At 42.6% G+C, this 23,843-nt stretch overlaps 1 protein-coding gene and 1 long non-coding RNA gene across 4 annotated transcripts in view; one reads left to right on the top strand and one right to left on the bottom strand.

The window, feature by feature from the left end:
- NREP (neuronal regeneration related protein) overlaps nt 1-7,960 on the top strand; it is a 40,537-nt gene extending 32,577 nt beyond the window's left edge. For both annotated transcript variants that reach the window (XM_029942694.1, XM_029942695.1), the window contains 2 exons: nt 1,596-1,673; nt 6,215-7,960. In XM_029942694.1, coding sequence (XP_029798554.1) covers nt 1,596-1,673; nt 6,215-6,340 — 204 coding nt within the window. In that variant the 3' untranslated portion in view covers nt 6,341-7,960. The remainder of the gene's footprint in view (nt 1-1,595; nt 1,674-6,214) is intronic.
- LOC115294726 overlaps nt 1-23,843 on the bottom strand; it is a 188,507-nt gene that overhangs the window by 2,313 nt on the left and 162,351 nt on the right. The window contains exons 6-10 of one of the 2 annotated variants that reach the window (XR_003910090.1): nt 11,107-11,147; nt 9,177-9,365; nt 3,695-5,539; nt 3,274-3,368; nt 2,981-3,045 (exon numbers count right to left, since the gene is read on the bottom strand). This is a non-coding gene — a long non-coding RNA (uncharacterized LOC115294726). Of the gene's footprint in view, nt 1-2,980; nt 3,046-3,273; nt 3,369-3,694; nt 5,540-9,176; nt 9,366-11,106; nt 11,148-23,843 lie in introns of those variants that run through there. The other variant, XR_003910089.1, reaches the window with a different exon arrangement.

The raw sequence follows: 23,843 nt of genomic DNA, 5'->3' as shown, positions 1-23,843 counted from the left end.
AACTGCACAAGGAGGAGGAGGTTCCTGTTGGAGAAACCACATGGCCCAGAAAGCAGACCCGTCCAAAGTCAGAAGATAGGTCCAGTTCTTATAGGATGAGTTCTCAGTATTTAAGATCTAAATGTGTGTGATTTCTGAGGACTGGTGTAATTTTGAGAGAGGTGATAGGCAGCTTGCATTCTGGGATCAGGGTAGTGGGAAGAACTGAAGTTTAGAATCTGGAAATCTGGTTTGAGTTCAAGTCCTACCGTACACTCACGGTGTGGCTTTGGGCAAGTGAGTGATGTTTTTGAAGTTTTGTTTTCCCATCTCTAAAATGAGAAGACCTACTTACAGGCTTATTGTCGGGATATATTAGGGTAATATATGCAAAACTAACTAGGATGTGCCACACATGAAAGCTGGTTACAGACTACCCCAAAGAATCAGCACAGCCATCCAGAGCTCCCACGTCAGGCCCCTGGACCAAGTGGGTTGCCTGGGCATTGTAAACATTGCGCTTAGCCCAGTGCCTAGGCTGCCACACCTACAGCTTCCAAACACAAAAACGTTACATCTGCTTGTTAACCTAATAATGAGGTGTGATTCTTATTATTTATTAAATGTGAGGCTTATTTAGAGCATTTAGTGAATCTGATCTGGAGGAAATCTTCTCTAATTTCCTCCCTACCTCTCCCCTCCCTTCAAGCCACGCCATAGCAAATGTGAATTAACTCTGGCAGATGGTCGTTAGATTCTGCTTCTAAATTTCTTAAAGGAGATTTCACAGTTTTCTTCTTGAAATTCTTTTAGTAATTTAACAATTCTTATGCCAAGTCCTTCCTTATAGCTGACCTAAATCCATGTTGTAATTTAATTCCTAACCCCCTACTCCTGTCTTTCCCAGAGATGGAGAACAGCTGGTCAGCAACCTTCTTATGATAATACCCTCTGTATATTTAAAGAAGAATTACTCAGTTTGACTCACGCTCTCCACCTTGTCCCAGCTCCGCCCCCACCCCCAGACCTATCAGCTGCTGTTGTCTGAGTCATTCATGGAGCTGCTGCCCCTCTCCCTGCCTCTCTCTGACACCCCGCTACTTTCAAGCACTGGGCAGTCTTGCCAGGGGCCACATGGACATGGGGACAATGCAGGCTGCTTGTTCCTGTCCTCATGCCTTGTGCACAATGTTGAACTTCCCAATCAATTATGTGAATAACCCCAACAGTGTTTTGTAGGTGTGGGGCACATTTATCTCATGGAGTTTTGCAAGCATACTTATTGTAGGTTGCTTTGAAAAGTTAGGCCTCCCCAGTACCTGGGAGCCCTGTCATGTCATGAGGCTGCCATTTAGCGTGCTAAAGGGAACCCTGATTGACATCTTTGCTGTGTTGGACTTAGTCTTGGAAGACACTGAGACAGAACTCTGCCAAGTGCAGTATACTTTTGGAAGCACACAGCAGTCTGAAAGAGGTGATGGGCGTCCCCAGTGCTCTGGGTTGCAATCAGGAAATAAGTGACATTGAGGGGCATTGAGGTCATGAAGTTGATCCCACGTGGTTTCAGAGTGGATGCTGTTCTTAACTTGAATGTGTGTGCTTTTTTGTCTCTTTAGGTTTATTACCCAGAGCTCTGTGTCTGGGTCAGTCAAGAACCATTTCCAAATAAGGAAATGGAGGGAAGGCTTCCTAAGGTAAGATCCCTGCCTACCGTTTTGTTTTTGTTTTTTTTTTTTTTCAATTTAGAGGTAACTTAAATCAGTTTCTTTTTTAATATCCATTTAGTCTACAATAATAATCTACTGACATGATACTGTTATAACCTTGGAAATAAGATATACTAAAATACTAAAGTCCTAGGACTCTTAAAGTTCACATTATCTTCCTTTCTTGACAAGTCCAAAGTCCAAAGCAAATTTTCATATCAGAATCGCAAAATCAGTTTATCAAATGTACATTTTACACATTTTCAGTTTGTTCCATTTGGGTAGATAAACTGATGTTTGATGATTATAAAAGAAAAATAAGCATGATCTCACGGTTCGTGGGCTCGAGCCCCACGTCAGGCTCTGTGCTGACAGCTGGCTCAGAGCCTGGAGCCTGTCTTCAGATTCTGTGTGTCCCTCTCTCTCTCTGACCCTCCCCTGCTCGCACTGTCTCTCTCTGTCTGTAAAAAATAAATAAAAACATTTAAAAAAAAGAAAAAGAAGATTTTTCAGTTTAGTTTATTGTCAAGTTGGTTTCCCTATAACACCCAGTGCTCATCCCCACAAGTGCCCTCCTCCATGCTCATCACCCCCTTCCCTTCTCCTCCATCAGCCCTCATAAACTGAAAAATATCTTAAAGGTAGAAGATGATGACACTTTTGTCTGGTAATATTGCCTGAATGTCTGATGCTTTGTTTGTTTGTTTGTTTCTTGGGTAATTGCAACTATTTTTCTTTCTTCTACTTTTTAGGCCAAAAATATTTTCTACAAACATGCTTTCATTGTTCAGACATCTTAGGTGTGACAATTCTCTGCCTTCAGAAAAATTTTCAAATTTGCGTTTTGGATTTTAAGTTTATTAGTTTGAGAGAGAGACAGAGTGCAAGTGGGGGAGGGACAGAGAGAGAGGAAGACAGAATCGGAAGCAGGCTCCAGGCTCTGAGGTGTCAGCACAGAGCCCAAGGTGGGGCTCAAACTCCCAGACTGATAGACCATGACCTGAGCCACCTAGGCACCCCTACGTTTTGGATTTGAGCACCATTTCCCAACAGCAACATTTAACCAGCTTTTAGGGTAGATACCTTTGGACTTGCCCATTAAGGTAAATACCAGTTTGACCTTACTGAGGAGGAATGTACTTTTCACCACTGACCTGTTGATTTTGCAATTAAGAAAGAAGAATAAAGGGCACCGAAAATAAAACTTAGAAGTTTCATTAACATAAGTGTCATTAACAAATGGTGAGGCCTTCCCAGCTATATTGACTTTTTAATGTTTGGGAAATTCTTACTTACACTAAATGGTTTCAGCAGTTCCAGGTCTTTTACTGACAGGCAGAACTTGAAGAGATTGTGTCAACTGGCAGTTTACATTAAGAGAAAACAATACTAAATCACTTTTAGCCTTCCAGAGAATTTCTGAAGGTGTGGCATGAAACCACTGTTAGGAAAGTAGGTGAACAAAATGATTCTGGCCCTGCCTGAGCTACACCTGTGCTGTCTTATAGAGCTGGGGTGGAGGGGGGCCAGTGGACTGGCGCTTTCCCTAGGACACGCGCACCCCCACCCAGTACCACCTCCCACTCACCCCACCACGCTGCCACAGCGTCAGCCCATCAGCAGCGGTAGTAGAAGCCTGGACATCCTTTACTGGGAAGCTCAGGGCGTAATTCGTCTGATCAGCTGAGGGTAAGACATGACAGTGCAAGAGGTAAAGGAGAGTATGGTGTTTTCCTTACATCTGTCCCATTCAGCTATCCAGAAGTCCTTGATACTGGTGACATCAACCAGAGTGACAAAACTAGGCGAGTTCTTCAGTGAGGTCAGCAATGCCTCCAACTGAGGCTTGCTGCAGGAGGTGGGCATAACGGATCCTGAGATTCAGGTCTTCTGTTAATTTCTTTCCGTAAGTGAAGAGTACTTTGAGCATAATAGATTTGTCTGAGCCACATCATTGAGGAGCTGGGGGACTCAGACACTAACAGTCCTCAGCAGAGAGGGCCACCGACCTGAGGTAGGTGAGCCATAGGAGCATCCAGGAGAACCAGGTGAGGGAGTCACTGCTCACATCTGTTCCTGCTTCTCCAGCCTTCTAGATAGCTGAAGATCCTCAGTCCTGGGGGGCCATTATATGCGGGATAATGGAGGAAGATAGGATTAGTTTTGCCTGAATTCTTACAAGGCCTGCTTCTGGAGAAGTAAGACTCCATTGTAGTCCTCCCCCTGTTGCAGAAGCCTACAGCTGCTTCAGTGGGTGCAGGCTTGAAATGAGGGATGGGAATTAAGGACTGAAATCTAGGAAATTCTGGCCTCCAAAGGGAGAAGGTGCCAAACTTGTTCTCCCCACGAGCTCCGCTCCGAGGTCTGTTGGGTTGTGGTCCCTCAGGGAGCTCGCGAGCACACCTGCTACATGGCTGGGCGCCATTGCCTCGCACTGTCCAGCTCCTGGGCTGTCTCCCATAGGGCACGGTGGACAGGGGCGGGTTTTGTCTCTGTTTTAATCTTGGTGGCCTTAAAATCTGAGTACTCAAGTCACAGTAAGCACTGAGAACATGAAGACCTAAGTGTTTGGGGGGCTTAGAAGAGAAAAACATAGTAAAAAAGGTACATTCAAATCTGAAATAATCACCTTCATATTTTTTGGCCTGGAAATACCTCTCCCCAAATTATCCAGAATCCTACCCAACTCTTCATTTGGTTTTCCTGTGTATTTTCCATGGAGGTAAAAGGTTAGTAAGAGAGAGACTTATGTAGAGACAGAGTAATGTTCTATTCATTCACTGTTACTAACTGAACAGAGTTACGTATGAACTGAAGTAAGCAACTTTAAGGCCAACCCCATACAGAGTGCAGTTGGATGAAATAACACTTAGAACTTTTGATTTCCCTTCCTAACCTGGGAGAATTCACAGCCATTGAATTCTTCATTTGTCCAAAACCTAAGTTTTCCATATCTTGAACTCTGCTGACTGGATGATAGAGGAACACAAACACATTGTAAAAGCACCAGGATTACAGTGGATTTCTTTTCTTAAATATTGGGATTATATGCTAAAACTCAATGATTAAAATTATTTTCACAACTGAAAAAGACTGCCCAATATAATGATTTTGGAAATTTATCTAGATCCTTAATTATGTTTGAGTGATAATTACATTTTATTTCAATTTTCTGATTTGGTCCTGTTGCTCTTTAGTTATACCAAAATAACTTCTAAATCACAACCTAAGACTGGAACACTCAAGTACATACCGAGTGGATTTTCTGTACATCCTGACATGTAGTATGCTTTCAGAGTCTGGAATGTTTAAACCCAAATTTAGGCATACCAGATGTTTAACCTGAAAAATGTATACGGTAAATATGACTTATCAAAGCTAAATTACCTGTTACATGTAGTTCATCCTGGGGCTGCTGAAAACATTTATTTGATATCAAGTTGTTTTAAAGTTCCTGACTTTTGAATTCTTCTTAAAACGAAAAGCAAGTGCGATAAATCACAGATCTCAATGCAAGATTATTACTCATATCCAGTCAAAATAGTTGTTATAGATGTCCTATTGGAATATATCACCAGAGCAAAAAGAAAAAAGATTCTCTTAAAACCATATCAGATAATGTACCTGAGAAAACTCCAGCAATTAATGGTTTGGCTGAAAAAGACTGTTGTCAGATTACTATTTCCGTATCTGATTGAGGCATACAGAGTATTTGTGGTAAAGTCAGACCTTTACTTGCTGTCACCCCTTGGGCAGTGGGCGGCTTTGGCCTGTCCTCTTGCTGGGAGGTTATGCCGGAGCGCTTCTCCTCGTGGGTGCTTCAAGGAACACCAGTCACACTGCGGTTGGTTATTCTAGACCGAAGCACAAACACCTCACTCATCAGGCTCGTGAGGACAGATTTAGGATAGCCTCGGGCCAAACTGGCTGGCTCTCTGCTGGCCTGGGTTTCACACTGTCTTCCTCTTTGCTTCCTCCCACCTTTGGTACCTGCTTGTGGTTCTGCTTATCAGACCCACATGGACTGGGCCCGCTGTTCAGAGGATAACCAGACATAAATTACATTTGTACAAGCTGTGATACCCTTTTAAATATTTTTTCATTATATGTTGTCATCCAGGCAATTACCCACCTCCACAGCCATCTAAAGCTTTAGCAAAATGTATTAACACGCTCCTGAGCACCCAGCCTCATGTTGGGCCCTGTCTGATGCTAGAAACTCGCCTCAGAAACCTGACTCTGGGGAATGCTGCCTCCCACGTGGCTGGGCACAGCCGTCAGAGAAGCACTCGGTTCTGCCGAAGCCCAGGCAGCTAGTGTTTAATTACTTCATGCCCCCGCAGACCTAATATTTACATTCAGGTGAACTGTGTTTAATATGTAAACTCTGCAAAACATTGGGAGTTCAAGGATAAAAGGCGGGAGGGAGAGGCAAAACATTTCAAATGGTCTCACAAGCATGACTAACTGCCTTGTGTGTGTGTGTGTGTGTGTCCATCTGTCTGTGTGTGGGTCCACCTGCTTTTCAGGGAAGCCTTCCTGTCCCCAAGGAGGTGAACCGCAAGAAGGAGGACGAGATCGAGGCTGCCTCCCTGCCTGCACTGGGCAGCAGTGAACTCCACTCCCCAGGCATCAGTTACCTCCACTCTGTTTAATCGTTAACGCCTCCATTTGTATTACATATGGTGTATGGGTATTGATGAGGTCATGGTATCATATAGGGGATTTTTTTCTGTGTAAATCATCAAGTATAAGAAGAAACTATGGGACTCTGAGCCTTGCTTTAGAGAACTTACAGTGGACAAATAGGTATCATCAAACCAGTTTTTAATCATTCTGACTCAAGTGAAAACGCTCAGAATTTCACACTGTGAATCCACGTTTACAACCCTTACAGGTGGGCCTTCAGGCCTGGTTCTCGACGACAGTGTCTTCCACAACTCAGACTCCCTCCGCTGTCACACACCGGTTCACTCCTGCCTTTTCATTCACACAGCTCCCGACTGCTTCTTGCAGAGGCTGAGAGTCCCCTTTTTTTTTTCATTTAGATGTAACAAGCCTAGTAGTTTATGTTCATCGATTGTCTGTATATCTCTATATTTTATCCATGTACTCTTTTGATGTATAGAAGTAGTTTGAAACTCATTGTTTCCTTGTGGTAAGTGACCGAGATGCTGCCACAGGACCTGAGACACTGATGAATGGTGCTATTTTGGACTTTCAACATGCTCCTTGGCGAGGTAGCTCTGACGGAGTTATATTTTATTTCCATGTTCTAAGAAGGTGTTGGTACTCTGTTTCCCTGAATGTTGTTCTCTAGACCGGATTGACTTGTTTTCCTCGTGTCTTCAGTGTGGCTTTCTTCTTCCGCGTGGTAGGTTGGCGAATGCTACCCGAGAGAGTAGGAGACTCGCGTCTCATTGGCTGGCACTCCCGGACATGCAGTCAGTGGAGCGGGAGCAATCACAAAACTGTAACTTACTTACCAAATCTCTTCTTTTCGGTAGCCTCGCCTGCCTAGCTTAGAGAAAGACAAGCAATAATTTGACAGGCATTTTTAGGTGTCTCTTTTGGTTCTTTTTCTTTGAAAGGATATATGGCGGGGAAAAGGGCAAACTTTTAAAATATGTCCCCTCCAGAAAAAAAAAAAAACCCAAAACACCGGCGTCTGCATAGGCATCTGCAAATTACACTGTTTCCAAAAGTTAGGTTTTCCAACTTATCTATAAAAAAAAATTTTTCTTTTAAAAGGCAGAGCACTCTTTTTGGCAGTTTTGAGAAGCAAGGTGTAGATTTTACATTTTTGTCCTTGCTCCCAGTGAAATGGATAAACAACACTAAAATCAGACAATACCATCTTCTCATGGATTGTTGTTGTGTTAGCCAGTCTGAAAGCCCACCTTAATTTTTATATAACCGTCTCGTAGCTCTTCCTTTGACAGGGCAGGCTGTGTCCCGCCCCCTCGCGCTTCTGACTGTTAACACGGATGATGCATGTACTTCTTCGTTCTCTTCTTGCTCCCCCACTGGCCTGAGTTTCTTGTGCATTTTCCTCCCCCACCCCCTCCTTCGTTAGAATAGGTATATCAGCTGTGTAAATAGAGCAAGAAAACAGTATTCTGCATCTGTGGCATTTATGTAGCGTTGCAGTTGTGCACTGCCGAAAATGCAGGCTTTTGTAACAATGTGATCTTTACTGATGCACTCACAAGTACCCAGTGTATTTTAGCTATTTTAGTAGTCTTTGTTCAATAAATATGCAAGCTGTAAGGTAACTGGCTTGGCTCATCATTGGAGAGGTCTACTTTTGAATGCTTTCCCCGGGTCCTGTTAATTCATGTGTTCTCAGAGCCCCAAAAGTGGACCGAAGGGCAAGTACAGAAAAGAGAGTCTGGTCAGCCTTTCACCTGCCGTTCCCTGCTGCAGGTTCCAGTGGCTTGTCAGGATGGTTTTGGAGAGAATTAAACCAAGACCCTTTATATTTCTACATTTCCCCCCATTTCCAGGGCACTCTCGCACACCTCAACACTTACTCTTTCTTACTTCTTGCCATTAAGACCTACACTGTGGCATTCTTTATTCCAAAGATAACAGACCTCACTTTATGCCATATTTGCACTTAATACACAGATAAAAGGCTTATGCTTGGAAGAAGATAAAAATTTGAGACAGGATTTTAAGTCACTAATTCATAGGGGCCCAGCTCCCTGGAATCTAGACATGCTGAGATGGCATCACCACAACCTCCTGGAGGTCTCCTGTGACCCAGAAATTCAGGGGGTCCATCCTCCCCCTGTGTGTGAGAAATGCGACTGCTCTCTTTCACAGTGACCCTGAAACCTCAGCGGCTCCCCACACGTTGTTGAAGGGCTGGAGAGAAGGAAGAGGGGCAAAAGGTGACCTTGCCCCAAACTGGATGACCAGCCTCTGGCGAGGGAGTCCGATGCTGAGAAACCGCAAGTCTTCACACGTGTGTGTGTGTGTGTGTCAGGAGAGAGTTTTATACTGGGGAGTTACTTTGGAAATTACTGCACATCTCAGATTTTGGTTAAGTGTCCTATTTACCCTTAACTTTTATTAAGAGAAAGAGCCTTCAGGCAGAACTAAATCCCAGCTGCCTTCCACATACTCAGGATTTGTTCAATCTGAAAGAAAATTCTTAAAATGGAGCTACCCCTACCTTTTGTGGGTAATTCCATCCAGAGGTTCCTATTTGTGAAGGTAAGAGAAGTCCTCCTTAAACTTAATTACCTTCCACCTTATTAACTGCCGTTTTCCTCACCCAGCAGCGCCCCCGCCCCCTCACCTCTTTGCTATCACAGCTGGGAGGGGATCCATCCTGCCTAAATGGGAAACAGAGAAGTGAGGAGGCCAGGCCATGAAGGGCGTACAGCCCAAGCTGCTTTGTGCCCATCTCTATCGGTTACCTGTTGCCACATACGTGCCACACATGACATCCACACCCTGCATCCCGAAACAAGTTTTTCTCACCTCACAGATTCTGTTCTAGTGGGGCGCAATTCAGCCGGTGCTTCTGGCGCAGGATCTCATCAACTTGCTGTTAAGATGTTACCAAGCTGCAGTCATCCGAAGGCTTGACCAGGGCTGGAGAACTCAGTTCCTCCACTCACGGGCCTCTACACAAGGCTACTTGAGTGTCCGCATGACCTCTGGCTTCCCCTAGAGCAAGTAATTCGAGAGTTGGGAGCGAGCCAGAATGCCTGTGACCTATTCTCAGAAGTCACTGTCATCCATCATATTCTATTCATTAGATGCACGTCACTAAATATAGCCCACGGGGAGGGAACTGAGCTCGGCCTCCTAAAGAGAAGAATATTAAAGAGTTTATGGCCACATTTTAAAAGCAGCACCCCATCTGACGTTAAAGCACTTGGTAATTGTAGGCCAGGGGCTGCAAGTGAGAAGGGTTGAAATAGAATGATAGCTACTTCTTTCACTGAAGACATTTTAAAAGTCTTTAGAGTTCCAGAAAGAAGTTTCAGCTTTTCAGATTAAAGGCGTATAAGGAGAGCGTCCAAGAACTGTAATATTGGGGTTGCGTAGCCTCCATTTATTAAGACTAGTATTGTCACCCCCGAAGGGGTGATTTAGAGAATGTATTGGAAACTGTAAAAACAGGAAAGCTAGAATAAATGATATCTAAAGGTCTGTTCAACTCAGTGGACTTCAGTTTGGTGATGACCAACCACTCCCTCAGCCTCCATGAAGCTTGAAAGATTCGCTTCACTCAAAACGTTTAGGACCCAGCTATGACTTGCAAAGCTATGGACTTACTAAGCGTTAGTAACTGCTGAGGCAGAGGTAAAAAACCGGAGTGCCAGCTGGAGTCCACGGGGGAAACACAGACTGATTAGGAACAGCCCTGTTCTCTCTTCGGAGGCAAACATAACCATGTCACCTTTGGGCAGAGATCGCTAACCAACAAACATGGATCAGATAGGACCTGCAGACTTATTTTGCAAGCTAGGTGTTTTATAAGAATGTTGGTTTAATTGCCAGCATTTACAAATAGTTAGATTTTATGTGAAAATTCAAGGTTTTGTCTTCCCTTGAAAATGGAAAGATCTGGCAACAGAGAGATTGGACCACCTTTGGCACTACCTCTCCAACATCTGATGCTCATAACCTCTTCTTTTCTTATACCGCATGCCTGCCACCTTGGCTTGTGGGTTTGCAACACAAATCCATGGTTTCAGGGAAAGGTGATGTGCTTATTCACTAACAAAGGGCCAGGGGATATTCTGAGATCTTTTCGTTTGGTAGCTGGGGCACATGACGGTCTCTGTGAGTACCAGACCGGAAGCAGACTTACCTTACTGTCCTCGGAACAGGGGCTGCTGTACCGCCAGGCCCGCTTTTAAACTTTTGATGACTCTCCCTCAGTGAGTGAGAAGCCCATGGTAGACATCTTGGACTGGGCTGATAAGCTCATGGTTTTTAAACTAGGGTATGTGTGCTTCAGGGCATGAGAAGTGTTTCCAAGGAGTACATGCTCATGGATAGTTCTAAGGGAATTAAGTTCCAAGTCCCCTACACCTATCATACTCTTTCCACTGGGAAGCAGTCTGTGTTCATGTTAGCCCTTTCCGTACATTCTAAAAATGAAGATGTAAGTCTCACCTGTCCCAAATCTTAATATGACACATCGCCCTTAAAATGAACACCAACCTCCAGATGTGGCAAATGAAGAGAAAATTTCCTTGAATGGAACCTTTATGGTCCTTTAAAGATTCCTTTAGTCATAAATCCACAGAACTTTGGGCTTTCCCTTCTTAAACACGTGTTAAAAGTGATACATTCGAAAACCGAAATAAGGTGTTTGGATGCATATCTAGCTTTTAAGACTTCAGATCCATATGGTCACGTGGAGTGACAGAAGTAGTGAATTTTTATATCCTACCATTTCCTCTTCCACGTCCGCCTTGCTCTTGAGGGAGAGCCCTGAGAGAATGAGGCATGGAGAAAATCAGTCAGACACCTAATACCAAAAATGGCCTCTTCATGGACTTGTAAACAACTGTTTTCCACAGTTCTCCGTACTCATCCTCGGAAGGATCTAAACTGGGAAGAAAAGCAACTTGGAACAGCCCAAGTAGCATAGGTTTGCAATGCTGACCCTTTTAAATGTAATTAGAAAACCCTGGGGGAATACCAATTGTTTTTAACAAGATAAAGTGGATAGATAAAACCCAAGGATAAACTTTCCTGTGCGTTTTCAGATTTGATGCACATTAGTTAATACAGTTGTCAAAACCTGTTGTATCAAACCATAGCATGAAGTATTTATTTCAGTTATAGTCAGTTCTCATCAGATTCTATCTTACTGTTTAATCTTTTTCATAATAATAAAAAATTATGTGCTGCCAGACTGATTAGTAGCGTAGGACCTTTCTATATTATTAGTGGTATTTCTGATTTTTATACTAGTTCTTCTTCAAAGCCACTCAGCAGTATTTAATATCCAGTTTTACCAGAGATCTACCCTGCCTTTTATCAGTGTTACTTTCTATGAAAAAGAGTCTATTGATCATCTTATTTTTAGAACTTAAATATGAAATAATTATGTTAGATCTTTATAATTTTTTTAGTGATCAGTTTCACAAGATATGCTTTTAATCTTAATTGTTATAATAATCCTCAAAATAGCTATGTGAATTAATAAATTAAGTCAAAAAGTTTTTTTCTGACCGAAAGCCTATCTGACTTGGCCTTTGGTTTGGTGATAAAGCCTGGCTCTGTCAGTGAGGCTGGTGACAGACATCTTCTGTAGAGGAGCTGAATGTGCAGTTCCCACGTAATAGTAACACACTTAGAGCAAAAAATAGTTCAAAGCATTTAATCAAAAGGCATTATTTTGGCAATATTTGTTTTCGTATCATTTCTGAGGACACAGAATTTTAAAAGGTGAGTCAAAATGAAAGTGTTAACAGCATAAAAACAATGATACATCTTTGCAGAGGTCTTTTGGTGTACTTCCCATAAATTAAGAAAGTGAGTTATGCTAATGACAAGAACAAAGCTCTTCGCAAGTCACATGCTTTCCAATTCACTGCTTGTAAGAAAAACGAAGAACCTCTCTCTCCCCAGAGAGTTGGGGAGAGGGAGGGACACAAATCATGAGAGACTACTGAATACTGAAAACTAACCCAGGACTGAAGGGGGAGGGAGGGAGAGGGAGGGGGTGATGGTCATGGTGGGGGGCACTGTGGGGAGAAGCACTGGGTGTTATATGGAAACCAATCTGACAATAAACTATTATATAAAAAAAAATGAAGCACCTAATCAAGTTGTCAGGTGACAGAAGATTAAAAATATTTTTTGATAGTGCCTCCTTATATGAATTTTGCCATCTAGTGCACAAGTTAGAATTACTGAATTACATTGCTATAGTAAAATACTTTCAATTCCTGCATGTTACATCCGTAAAAACCAAAAAACAGAAATAAGATTGAGGCTGACCCATCTCCTTCTAGCAATAAATACTATTCCTCTGCAGATAAGTGAACTAACTGAAGAAAGTTCATCTCATTTAAGCAATGCATTTGCCCTCTTTGTATTCAGTAATTAGTATAATGTATTCATGTTGTTTTAATCAGTAATGTATTGCTAATTGTGATAATTTACTCACACATATTTTTTTTAATGTCTATTTTTGAAAGAGAGAGACAGAGCATGAGCAGAGGAGGGGCAGAGAGAGGGAGACACAGAATCTGAAACAGGCTCCAGGCTCTGAGCTGTCAGCACACAGTGCTATGCGGGGCTTGAACTCAGAACCTGGAGATCATGACCGGAGCCGAAGTCAGACACTTAACCAGGTTGCCCCATTCACACAGATTTTTTTAATGCTTAGAGTATTATGGTCACAGAATATAAAAGTTAAAAATTTTTTATTTAGATATATTTTTAATAAATATAAATGTTTAATAAAGTCTTTTTAAACAAAAATTATATTAAAGTAAAATTTTGGAGGGCAAATGGAATGAAAATTTCAGTTCAAGGAGAAAAACTCAAATTTCTGCAAGTTAAATATGTTTTTTTTTTTTAAAATGGAATGACGGATTATCAATTGCCTTGTTTAGATTTGATCATATACACTTACAAAAAAATTGAACTTTTATTTTAAAATGTTAGCATTTACAATATGCTCCAAATTATACCCTTTGAAAGTATTTAAACTTACGATGAAAAATTCTATTAACTTAAAGTTGCATGCTGATACAGACTTTATACTAAGATTCTCTTAGTATAAGAACCATAAAAGTCTAAAAACCTCTGAGCTAGACAATCACCTATTCACTGTTATTTTGAGGAACTCAACTCTTGGTGAGAATCTCTCCCCATCCAGCCCAATGCCTGAATTCCCCCATTATTCTGATGGAAGACTTTAAAGTTGCTGGCCTTGAACTTAAAGTGCTGCAGAGGATAGGACCCTGACAAAACAGGGCACCAAAAAATGTTGATGAGGAAGTGAAAGATTCAGATTGCCTGACAATGGATGGTCCATGGTGGCATTAACCAACCACATGTGGCAGAATCTAGGCATCACCCTTGCTGAGCTGCAAATTCCATGAGTCTATAGAAGACTGGCAATTCTTCTTAGAGCCTTTATTTAATTCCCTCACAAGGCCAAATCTCTTTAGTGCTAAAAATCCTTTTCCTCCAGATTCTTCCAACACATCATCCTATCTCTATCCAGCATATCCGAAGGGCTGTGTTAATGGTCACAGGAGGAGGGGAGGATGGTAAGAGAAGTGGGCTTGTGCAGCAGGCTCCCTGCCTTTTAGTCCCCAAGACTCCAGCGCTCCTGGGGGGGAGCCCATAGAGCACCAAGTAGGTTAGGAATCAGGGCAGAAAAAGGGGGTCACCATTTCTTTTATTGAGTGTGTCCATTAGGCTTACCCCTGAGCATAGCTACTGGAAGCAATACGAAATTAATCTCTTCCCTCATACAATACACAGTCCCATTAATGCACAGCTTAGCTATGTCACTGAGAGACCAATGTGGCCCAGTGAAAGCCTTAGGGAATAGAAAATTTTAAGAATGCATTAATTTGCTGATTCCTTCAAGTTGGGCAGCTTTAATTATTAGTTGGAACCTTTCTGAGCCCAATGCCTTCTATTACTTTCCACCCACCCCTTGGTCCTCGCTGAGCTCTCGGGGCTGCACAGACTAAGCGGGCTCCTCCTTCCACACAGCAGCCTCTCACCACCTGCTCCCCCTGCCCTTCTCTCCTCCAGGTCAGACGGCCTCAGTTCCCTCAGCCAGTGTCCCTGTGACCCATTTTCTGGATCTCTCACCACCCCTCACGCCCTCTTGCCAAGAACCCTTGTTCATAGCTGACCCAGCCTCTTTTCAGAAACGATCGGATCAACGGCAGAGACTGATCGGATCAATGGCAGAGACTTCCCTTGTGACACTGAGGGCTGAGCAAGTGGGAGTCCTGGTTCCTGCCCCACAGCTGGCCAGAGCCCCCGGTCCTGCGCAGTTTGCACCACTCCCACAGCCCCTGAGGAGGGAGACTGTGCCTAGGGCGCGGGCTGTCTGGGAGAGGGGAGCAAGCAACAGTTATCTCCTCAGGCCTCCGCAGGGGTGATCTCCCCGCTGGCTCACTCCTTAAAGCCCCAAAACTAGTTTGTGAAAAGCAGATGTTCCCTACAAAACAGAGGGGCACTGCTTTCTAGGACAGAAGGGTAACTGGAACTTTCTAACTTGTCATTAACAGCTAGGATCTGCTTTGTCAGATGTGATAATGAGGGAGAATTTGGTGTGAGTTCTCCTGGAAGAGGAGGATTAGCTCAGAGGGACATCTACCAAGTGTGGTGGCAGGCCCCAGGGAAGGGATGAAAGAGTCTTGCTCATTGTGCGCACTGGACACCCGAGGGCTATCATGTAAATCACTAAACAGATGGATCCTCTGCAATGCTGTCCGGTCAAGATCCGTAGTTCAGCTGAGGGATAACTCACTGCCCAGAAGGAAATATCCTAAGATGGCAGAGCGGTTTCCTGGAGTCGTTACATTTCCTACACACTCATACAGTGCGGGCGGGATCGCCAAGTGGGGCCGCAGCTTGGGAAAACAGTTTGGTAGTTTCTTAAAAAAATTAAAACATGGATTTAGCGTATGACTCACCAATTCCACTCCTAGGAATATGCCCAAAGAATTGAAAATAGGTACACATAAAAACTTGGATACAAACATACATTAGCAGCATTATTCATATTAGCCCCAAAATGGAAGCAACTTAAAAGTCCCTCAGATGATAAATAGCTGAAAAAAAAGTGATTTACCCACACAGTGTAATATTATGCAGCCATAAAAAGGAACGAAGCACTGATACATGCTTCAATAAGCTTGAACCTTGAAAACACACCAAGCAGGGGCGCCTAGATGGCTCAGTTGGTTAAGCATCCGACTTTGGCTCAAGGTTTCTAGGTTCAAGCCCCAGGTTGGGCTCTGTGCTGACAGTTCAGAGCTTGAAGCCTGCTTCGAATTCTGTGTCTCCCTCTCTCTTTGCCCCTCCCCAATTCTCCCTCCCTCCTCCCCTCTCAAAAATAAATGTTAGGGGCGCCTGGGTGGCTCAGTCGGTTAAGCCTCCGATTTCGGCTCAGGTCAGATCTCACATTCGTGGGTTCGAGCCCCGCGTCAGGCTCTGTGCTGACAGCTAGCTCAGAGCCTGGAGCCTGCTTCCGGTTCTGTGTCTCCCCTCTCTGCTCCTCCCCCTCTCATGCTCTGTCTCTCTCTGTATCAAAAATAAATAAAACATTAAAAAAATAAATGTTAAAAAATGTTTTAAAAAAACATTATGTCAAGAAGCTAGTCACAAAAGGCCACATATTATGATTCTGTTTGTATTAAATGTCCAGAGTCAGCACATCTACAGAAATAGAAAGTAGATTAGAAGTTTTCAGGGGCCAAGGAAGGAGAGAGTGGAGATTGATTGCTAATGATATGAGCTTTTTGGGGGGGAATTAACGTGTTCTGGAATAAAATGTGATGTTTACACAGTCTTTTGAACACACTAAAAACTACTGAATTACACACCTTAAAGAGATGAGTTTCATACATTAATTATATTTCAAGTTTTAAAAAATCCAATGAGACAAAAACAATCCAATTAGAAAATGGTACAAGGCATGAAGAGACATTTCAACGTGGAAGATACACAGACAGCAAATAAGACACAAAGACACTCAACATTATTGGTCGTTAGGGAAATGGACATGAAAACCACAGTGAGACATCAGTAGACACCATCAGAATGTAAAGTAAAACAGAGAGGCACGACTGCTGATGAGGATGAGGAAACACTGGCTCACTCATACTTCATTGGCAAGAACGTAAACAAGTACTCTCCTGAAAAACGGTTTGGCAGTTTCTTAAAAAACGAAACGTGCAACTGACATAGGACCTAGCTATTGCATTCCTGGGTATCTACCCCAAACAAAAAGGTATGTTCATGGAAAAGCCTGTGTGAATGTTTACAGCAGCTTGCTTCCTAACAGCCCCAAACTATACACAACCCAGATGTCTTTCGACGGCTTGGCTAAACAGACCATGTACATCCATATCATGGAATACTATTCAGCAATAAAAAGATACGAATTATTGATGCATGCAACAACCCGGATAAATCCCCAGAGAACTGCTCAGTGCAAAAATGCCAAACATAGACAAACAGAACAGATTAGTGGCTGCTAGGGCTGAAGAGGGGGTGTGGACAGGAGGGAGGGTACGCAAACTCCACATGAATGATCCTTGCAGTGATAAAGATATTCTGCATCTTAGCTGTATCCATCCCAATATCCTGATTCTGACATTGTGCTAGAGTTTTACAAGATATCACTGGTAAAACTGGGTAAAGTAAGTGTAAACGGGACCCCTCGGTATTATTTCTGACAACTGGATGTGAATCTACCATGATCTCAAAATTGAATGTCTGCAAAATACTCAGTTGTGTCAAACCTTACCTATTACCTACATTGGACATTTACATTGTTTCTTATTTTTCACACTCTAAATAATGCTGTGACAAACCTTTATGCTCCAAAATCTCTGTATGTATCTGTCATGTTTCCTTTTATATTTTGCCAAAGGGTTTTCCCAAGAGTTTGTACCAAATTACCCTTTATCAATAGGGCAGTCTGTCTGCCCCAGGGATCCCCCTTAGGCTTGCAGTGCACACCCAGTTTCCAGTCTCTGCGGCTTTCGTGGGTAAAAATTAGTACCTAATCACCTCTATTTTCTTTTTTATATTAGTAAGGGTGAACATTTTTTAAATTATTTAAATCTCAGGGCACCTGGATAGCTCAGTCAGTTAAGCATCCGGCTTCAGTTCAGATCATGATCTCACGGTTCATGGGTTCCAGCCCCGCATCAGGCTCTGTGCTGACAGCTAGCTCAGAGCGTGGAGCCTGCTTCAGATTCTGTGTCTCCCTCTCTCTCTGACCCTCCCCTGCTCACACGGTTTCTGTCTCTCAAAAATAAATAAAAAACATTAAAAAATTAAAAAAAATTATTTAATTCCCAGTTAACATATAGTATAATAATGGTTTCAGGAGTAGAATTTAGTGATTCATCACTTACATACAACAGCTCATCCCAACAAGTAGCCAACGAGGGTGAACATTTCTAATGTGTATAAATCATTTATATCATTTTATGATTAGTCTGTTCATCAAGGACCAAGGGATTCCTCTGACTCTTCGTGCATGAAGCAATGGGCACAGGAAACATTATGAGCTGGTTAAAAATTGATTCTAATTTTTTAAAAGTAAAAGCGACAGCCAGCTTTGGGTGTGAGAGGAATCCTGAGGTGAAATACAAACAAGGAATGGAGAGGATGAGCAGACTCAGCCAGAGTGAGGTCACAGGTAAGGCCCAGGCAAGGCAGGATTTAAGACTGGGGGAAGTCAGCAAATAATTTCTATACAGAAAGCTATAGTACAGGGTCAGGGGGCGGAGGTGCTCCAGAATAAAGAGCTGCAAGTAGCCTTTCCTGGTGGAAAAGAAAGGAACCAGGGAGGCCAGTAAATACACAAAAATTGGGCAAGAATCAAATGGCATAAAAATACAAATGATGGAAAGCTAGAGCTAGAGAGATAGCCCAGGGTACAGTTTTAATTCCAGAACCGAGGAGAGAGACCTACTGTTTCAACAGAGACCTATCTTTTAGAACAAATATGGGGCTAGAGTTGATTGAAGATGTTTGTGACTGCGGATATAAATTGAGGAATGGGAAATGTCCAACTGGTGAAATGTGCATGTACCTGAAGAAATGTGAAAGCAGAAAATGATTTATGCTGCTCGTAACAGGGATAGACAGGCAGCGGAGGGCTCCGGACTGATTTTCAGGACAAAGGCACAAAGTTAGAAATGAAGAAAAAGCGGTCGCTACAGACCAACCTTCTCAATCTGTAAAAGACCAGAGACCCCTCCTGTGACTACACGTGGATAATCATAACTAAACCCCGCCGACGAGGAAAGAACGCGGGCCAGTATCACGGGATTGCGATAGTGCAGAGAAGTGAACTCTCTCCATCCAGTCTTCTACCCTGAGCAGGGAACGCTCCCAAAGCCTTAAATAAATAAATCTCTGATAAGACCTTAGACGGTTTCTTCTTGGATACTGCCCTTGATAGGAATTTATTTCTGCAAAAGATACTTTAATCTATCTTTATAATACTTATAATTTCCAGAAAACTTTGTTTGAATTGACTATTTTCCTGTTTCTGTTTCTCACCCATTAATTCTAGTTCTCCCCCTGGAACCACACAAAACAATGACAACAATAGTTTATATTTAATGAATGCTGTCTATTGATTACTGTGTACAGTATATGCATTATTTCCTTTAGTTCCAATAACATCTTAAAAACAAGTGGTTTTTTATTATCCTTGCCCTATTTACAGATAAAGAAATGGAAGCAAAAGTGAATATGTAACATCCCAAAGTTAGTGTATGGGGACAGGCAATATTTGAGCCCAGGCATGTCTGTGTCTCCAGCTTTTTTCTCTTAGTATCTTGTTAGGTTCTGCTAAGCAGCTTCATAACTCTAAGCCTGTGTCCTTGTGAGAGTCCTGTAAGTCTTGGGAGCCAGGTCTTCCTCCAAAGTTACAGATTTCTGCCATTAAAATATTGTCATATCCACCTCTAGAGATTTCTCCATGAAAAGTATGGTCAGATTACATAAAAGGACAGAGAGTTGGCATTTCAGATTGTATGAACTGTTGGTAGTGACTTCGTGGGAAGGTAACTAATCTCACCCACTTCTAAACCTACCAAAATATCTATCATTATCCACAAAACAAACAAACCAACACACTGAGAAAAAACGCAGATTCAGTGAATGATCAGACTGGCGTAGGACAGTTAGCAGTTCAGTAACAGAAAGGGGTGTTTTCTCCCTCCTCATCCTGGGAATTCTGGAAGATCTCCTTAAGCTTATTATCGAGCTGCAGGAACACCCAAAAGGGTCAGATGTAGAGAGTAGTGGAATCGTGACATCCTAATGTCACCAAGAAACATTTTCACGTGAGTACTGTCACATTGTGGGGAAGAGAGAAAATGTAAAGCAGTTGATTTCAGGAAGTTTAACAAGGGGTGCCACTTCCTTCTTGGCTTTGCGTTTTCTCTAAAAAAAAAGAAAAAAAAAGGCGGCTTGTGTTTTGGTCTCTAACCAAATACCCATTATTGACCTCTCTCGTTTGCAGAATTCACATAACATCTGTTGCTATGTTTTTCAGAAATACGATTTTTTCCCTTTTTCCAACCATAAAAGCAAAATGTAACTGTAAAAATCAAGTTCAAATAGTCAAAGGTGAAAAGATTCCAAAATCACAGACCCAAGATATAACCCCTTTATCTTCCAGATATTTCTATTTTATATATTTATTATTTACATATACTACAATTTTGTTTTCAAAAGCTAAACAATTTTAGAGGTACTGTAGGCAACTTGCTTTTTTTTTTTTTTTTTTAGTTTAACAACATGTTGTAAACATTTCCCGTGCTAGTTTATGTACCTCTCTCGTTTTGAGTCTGCTTACTACGCTATCTTGTTACTACACCATAATTTAATAACTCATACCATAATGATAGACCTTTATGTTGTTTCCAATTATCCATTGCTATAGATACTTCTACAATGAACATAATTGTGTAAATAATCTTTGTGCCCATGTGTGGGCATCACAGTAGGAGAGAAAGGTTGGAATGTTCCTTGAAATGAAATCAAAGAAAAAGGATACGTACAATTAAAATGTTCAAATCTGTTGCCACACTATTCCCTATAAAATCTGCACTACTTTATACATCTACCAACAGAAAATATGGGAGCTCGGGTGTATTTTAGTAGGTTGCTCTGTGCAGATACATGATGCTAAGCCACTGTGCACACTAAGATGCTACATCACATCTCGTGGGTACATCACAGCATGTGGAGCTGTAAGCCTGGAATTCCCAGGGCCCAGAGTTCACAGAGCCTCATGTACAGCCCAGCTGTTCTGGAACGTGAGTCAGCTGCAATGGCGGCAAAGATCTCTATAGCCTGGCTTTCAAGCCAAGGAAGCACTTCTCAGTAGTAGAGCTTTACTGGCTGAGCCTGGAGCTCGGATTCAGAATATAAAGACAGGACACAGTCTGCTGTCAAAGAATTCATCCTGCTGTAGGCTCAAGACAGTCTCTGAGGAACCTCGAATGACAGATATTCAAACACAATGTTAGGAGGTAATAGAAATAAAAAATATAGATTCTCAATTCAGGGAATCCCCAGAACCTGTGACTATGTTACTTTATATGGTAAAAGGGACCTTGCAGATGTGATTAATTTAGGGATGTTGCAGTGGGAGGTTTCTTGGAATATCCAGGTGGGCCCAATGTCATCACAAGGGACTCACAAGAGAGGCAGGAAGTTCAGACAGGGAATGCAGTGTGACCCCAGAAGCAGAGAGGTATTTCAAGATGCTTCCCTGCTGGCTTTGACTATGGAAAAGGGGGCCACAAGCCAAGGGATGCCAGGGGTTTCTAGAAGATGAAAAAGGCAAGGAAACGGATTCTCCTCTAGAGCCTCTGGAAAACACACAGACCTGATACTTTGATTATGAAAGCCATTTTAGACTCCTGCCTTCCAGAATTATAAATTTGTGTTTGAAGCCACTAAGTTTGTGGGAATTGTTACAGAAGCATTAAAATATAAAATATTAGAGAACGTCTAATGGAGGGTAGTATTTCAGCTGAACTTTGATATGAACATAAGATTCTAGCAGCCAGAAATGAGAACCAGAATTCCAAGCAAGAGAGCAGCGTGGGCAAAGGCACAGAGGTAAGAAGGCGAGGTGAGATGTGTTCGGTAGACATGAATAAGCATGGGAGCCTTTAGGAAAGAGGAAACCTGGGTAACACGCACACAAAAGACAATACCAGGCCGGTCATGCTCAGGGCTCAGGGAGCGCTTACACCAAGTCAGAGAGGATGTGGAAGGAATCCCCCTTGAGCAAAACCTGGGGAAAAGAACGTGGGCCTTAGAGGTTCAGCTAGAATTTGGTGAAGAATAGTGTAGGAGGGGCACTTTAGCCAAGGGGAATGGGACAGAAGGGGGGCAAGAATACAGCAATGACAGGGACAAACAAGGTGGAGAAAGGAAGCGGGCCAAGGGCTCTGCCCCTAGAGCTGAGGCAAGGGGTTTGAACCTCTGTATGGCAACACTAAGGAATTTGAGGAGACCAGTAATATGATTTGGTTTTTATTTTCTTTGATTCTCTGTAGAATGAGTGCAAAGCCACCAGTGCTGGCTGGTGAGGAAATGGACAACTCTTGAGGTGTGGAGAGGAGACTACATTCAGATTTTTTGGCTGCACAGCTCCTGTACTCAGACACGTTATTTTATTTTGCCTGCAGCAAGCTGACTTGGACAGTTTTGAGGTTTAGTGTGGAACTGTGGGTGAAGGATGGTGAAGAAGTCCTTGACAGCCACACAGTATAACGTCATAAACAATGAGCTACAAGTCAGGGGACCCTAGTTACAGACATAACTTGTCTACAGTGAACTACATGAACTCAGGCACATGACCATACATCTCTGGGACTCAGTTTCCTCTCCTACACAGTAAGTGTCTGAGCTGGGCCAGCTGTGGCAGGGGTGGAGGGTGCAGTTTAACTCTGCCAATGGCTCCTGAAGCATTTCCACTTTCTATGCCCAGAAATCCAGGGTTTTAACATGCAATATCGTACGGCCCAAGTCCTTCCCGGGCCACTTGTCACTAAGCCATGGTTTCTTTTTTGCAAACAGCAGATCATGGAACAAATTGCACTTCCTTTTTGGCCAAAGGCACAAGTTGGGAGGCAGAGCCAGAACTGCCTGATACTATTGCTAAGCTGCCAGCTGGGCAGGTGGTATTCTTAAAAATACTGGTCTTTCCTGAAGATGTAAAGAAAGCAAAATGGGAGACCACGGAAAGAAGGGAACATAATAAAGTATGCTTTGATTATCAACACAAAGACACAGCAAAATGATAAGCAAATAGCCCCATATAAGCAATCAGCCAAATTTCTAACATGAAAGAAAAATAACTGGGCTTCAAAAAAAAAAAACCACACACACACTACAGAGGGTTTCCCTGGAAATTCACATCTATGACCACCAGCATTCATCTCCAGATATCAAGGGAATGGCCATGAGTCATTGATTAAGCAAGAACTTTTAGATCAGTCATAGGCTAAGTGTCCTTCTAACTTGACCATGACTAATGCTGGAAATCAAGATTTCAAGGGTAACCCAGGGTCACCGTTCAGAGTTCAGTTTGTGTATTTTCTGGCAAAATGTTGGAATGCCAGGCCTTTTCCTGAGACTGGATATCAGTCAGGAGACATGGTGAGATTTGGCATTAATTTAAGTTCAGACACTGGCAGGGGAGTGACTTTGACACAGGAAACCTTCTGGACAGCAAAAGATATAGGAAACACTGCCTTTCTGCCCTGGAAAACTTTGATGGTGTGGTTGCAGTGAAGCTTTCCTGGAAGATTTATCTGAATTAACCAGTTTAATTTGGGGGATTCCTGTCTAACTTTATGATTTGATTAATCATACAGATCTCCTTACATATCATCCTGTCATGGAAACCAAAGGAGAACCCGGGCCGATGCCACATCATGTTACCAGATGAGCACAAGAGCTAAGGGAGGGAACTCAATAGGAACATGCTCATCTCTACACTTGGTTGTTGCTATTGTCACTGTTGGCTCAGTAAACTGGAGAAATAAGCCTGTGCCAACTAAACTTATCACTACTTGACATTAATGGCTAAGTGCTAACACACAGATTGATTCTGACCTGAAAATCCAGAACTTGCTCACCACAACCATTAAGAAGAATTGCATGGCCATACTTGAGGTGTATGCCAGTAATATTTATTCTAGAAAGTAACATTCAGAAAACTCTGAGAGGACTTCGAAGTGAACTGTGAGGCAAGTAGGAAATCAACATCCTGGATACCTTGTGTAATTTTCTCTGTCACCGTTAACAAGAAGAATGAAGCTCTGGAAACCTGCCAGAGAAATGTTCAGCAAGTGTTTTGAGGGCTTCGCCTTGAGTGTGTTTGAATGAAGAACTGGATGCCCCAGCAGTAGCTCAGAATTTGAG

The sequence above is a fragment of the Suricata suricatta genome, chromosome 6, assembly GCF_006229205.1.
Source record: "Suricata suricatta isolate VVHF042 chromosome 6, meerkat_22Aug2017_6uvM2_HiC, whole genome shotgun sequence".
NCBI lineage: Eukaryota > Metazoa > Chordata > Mammalia > Carnivora > Herpestidae > Suricata > Suricata suricatta.
The sequence above is the reverse complement of the archived record's forward strand: the minus strand, read 5'-3'. Positions and strand labels throughout refer to the sequence as shown.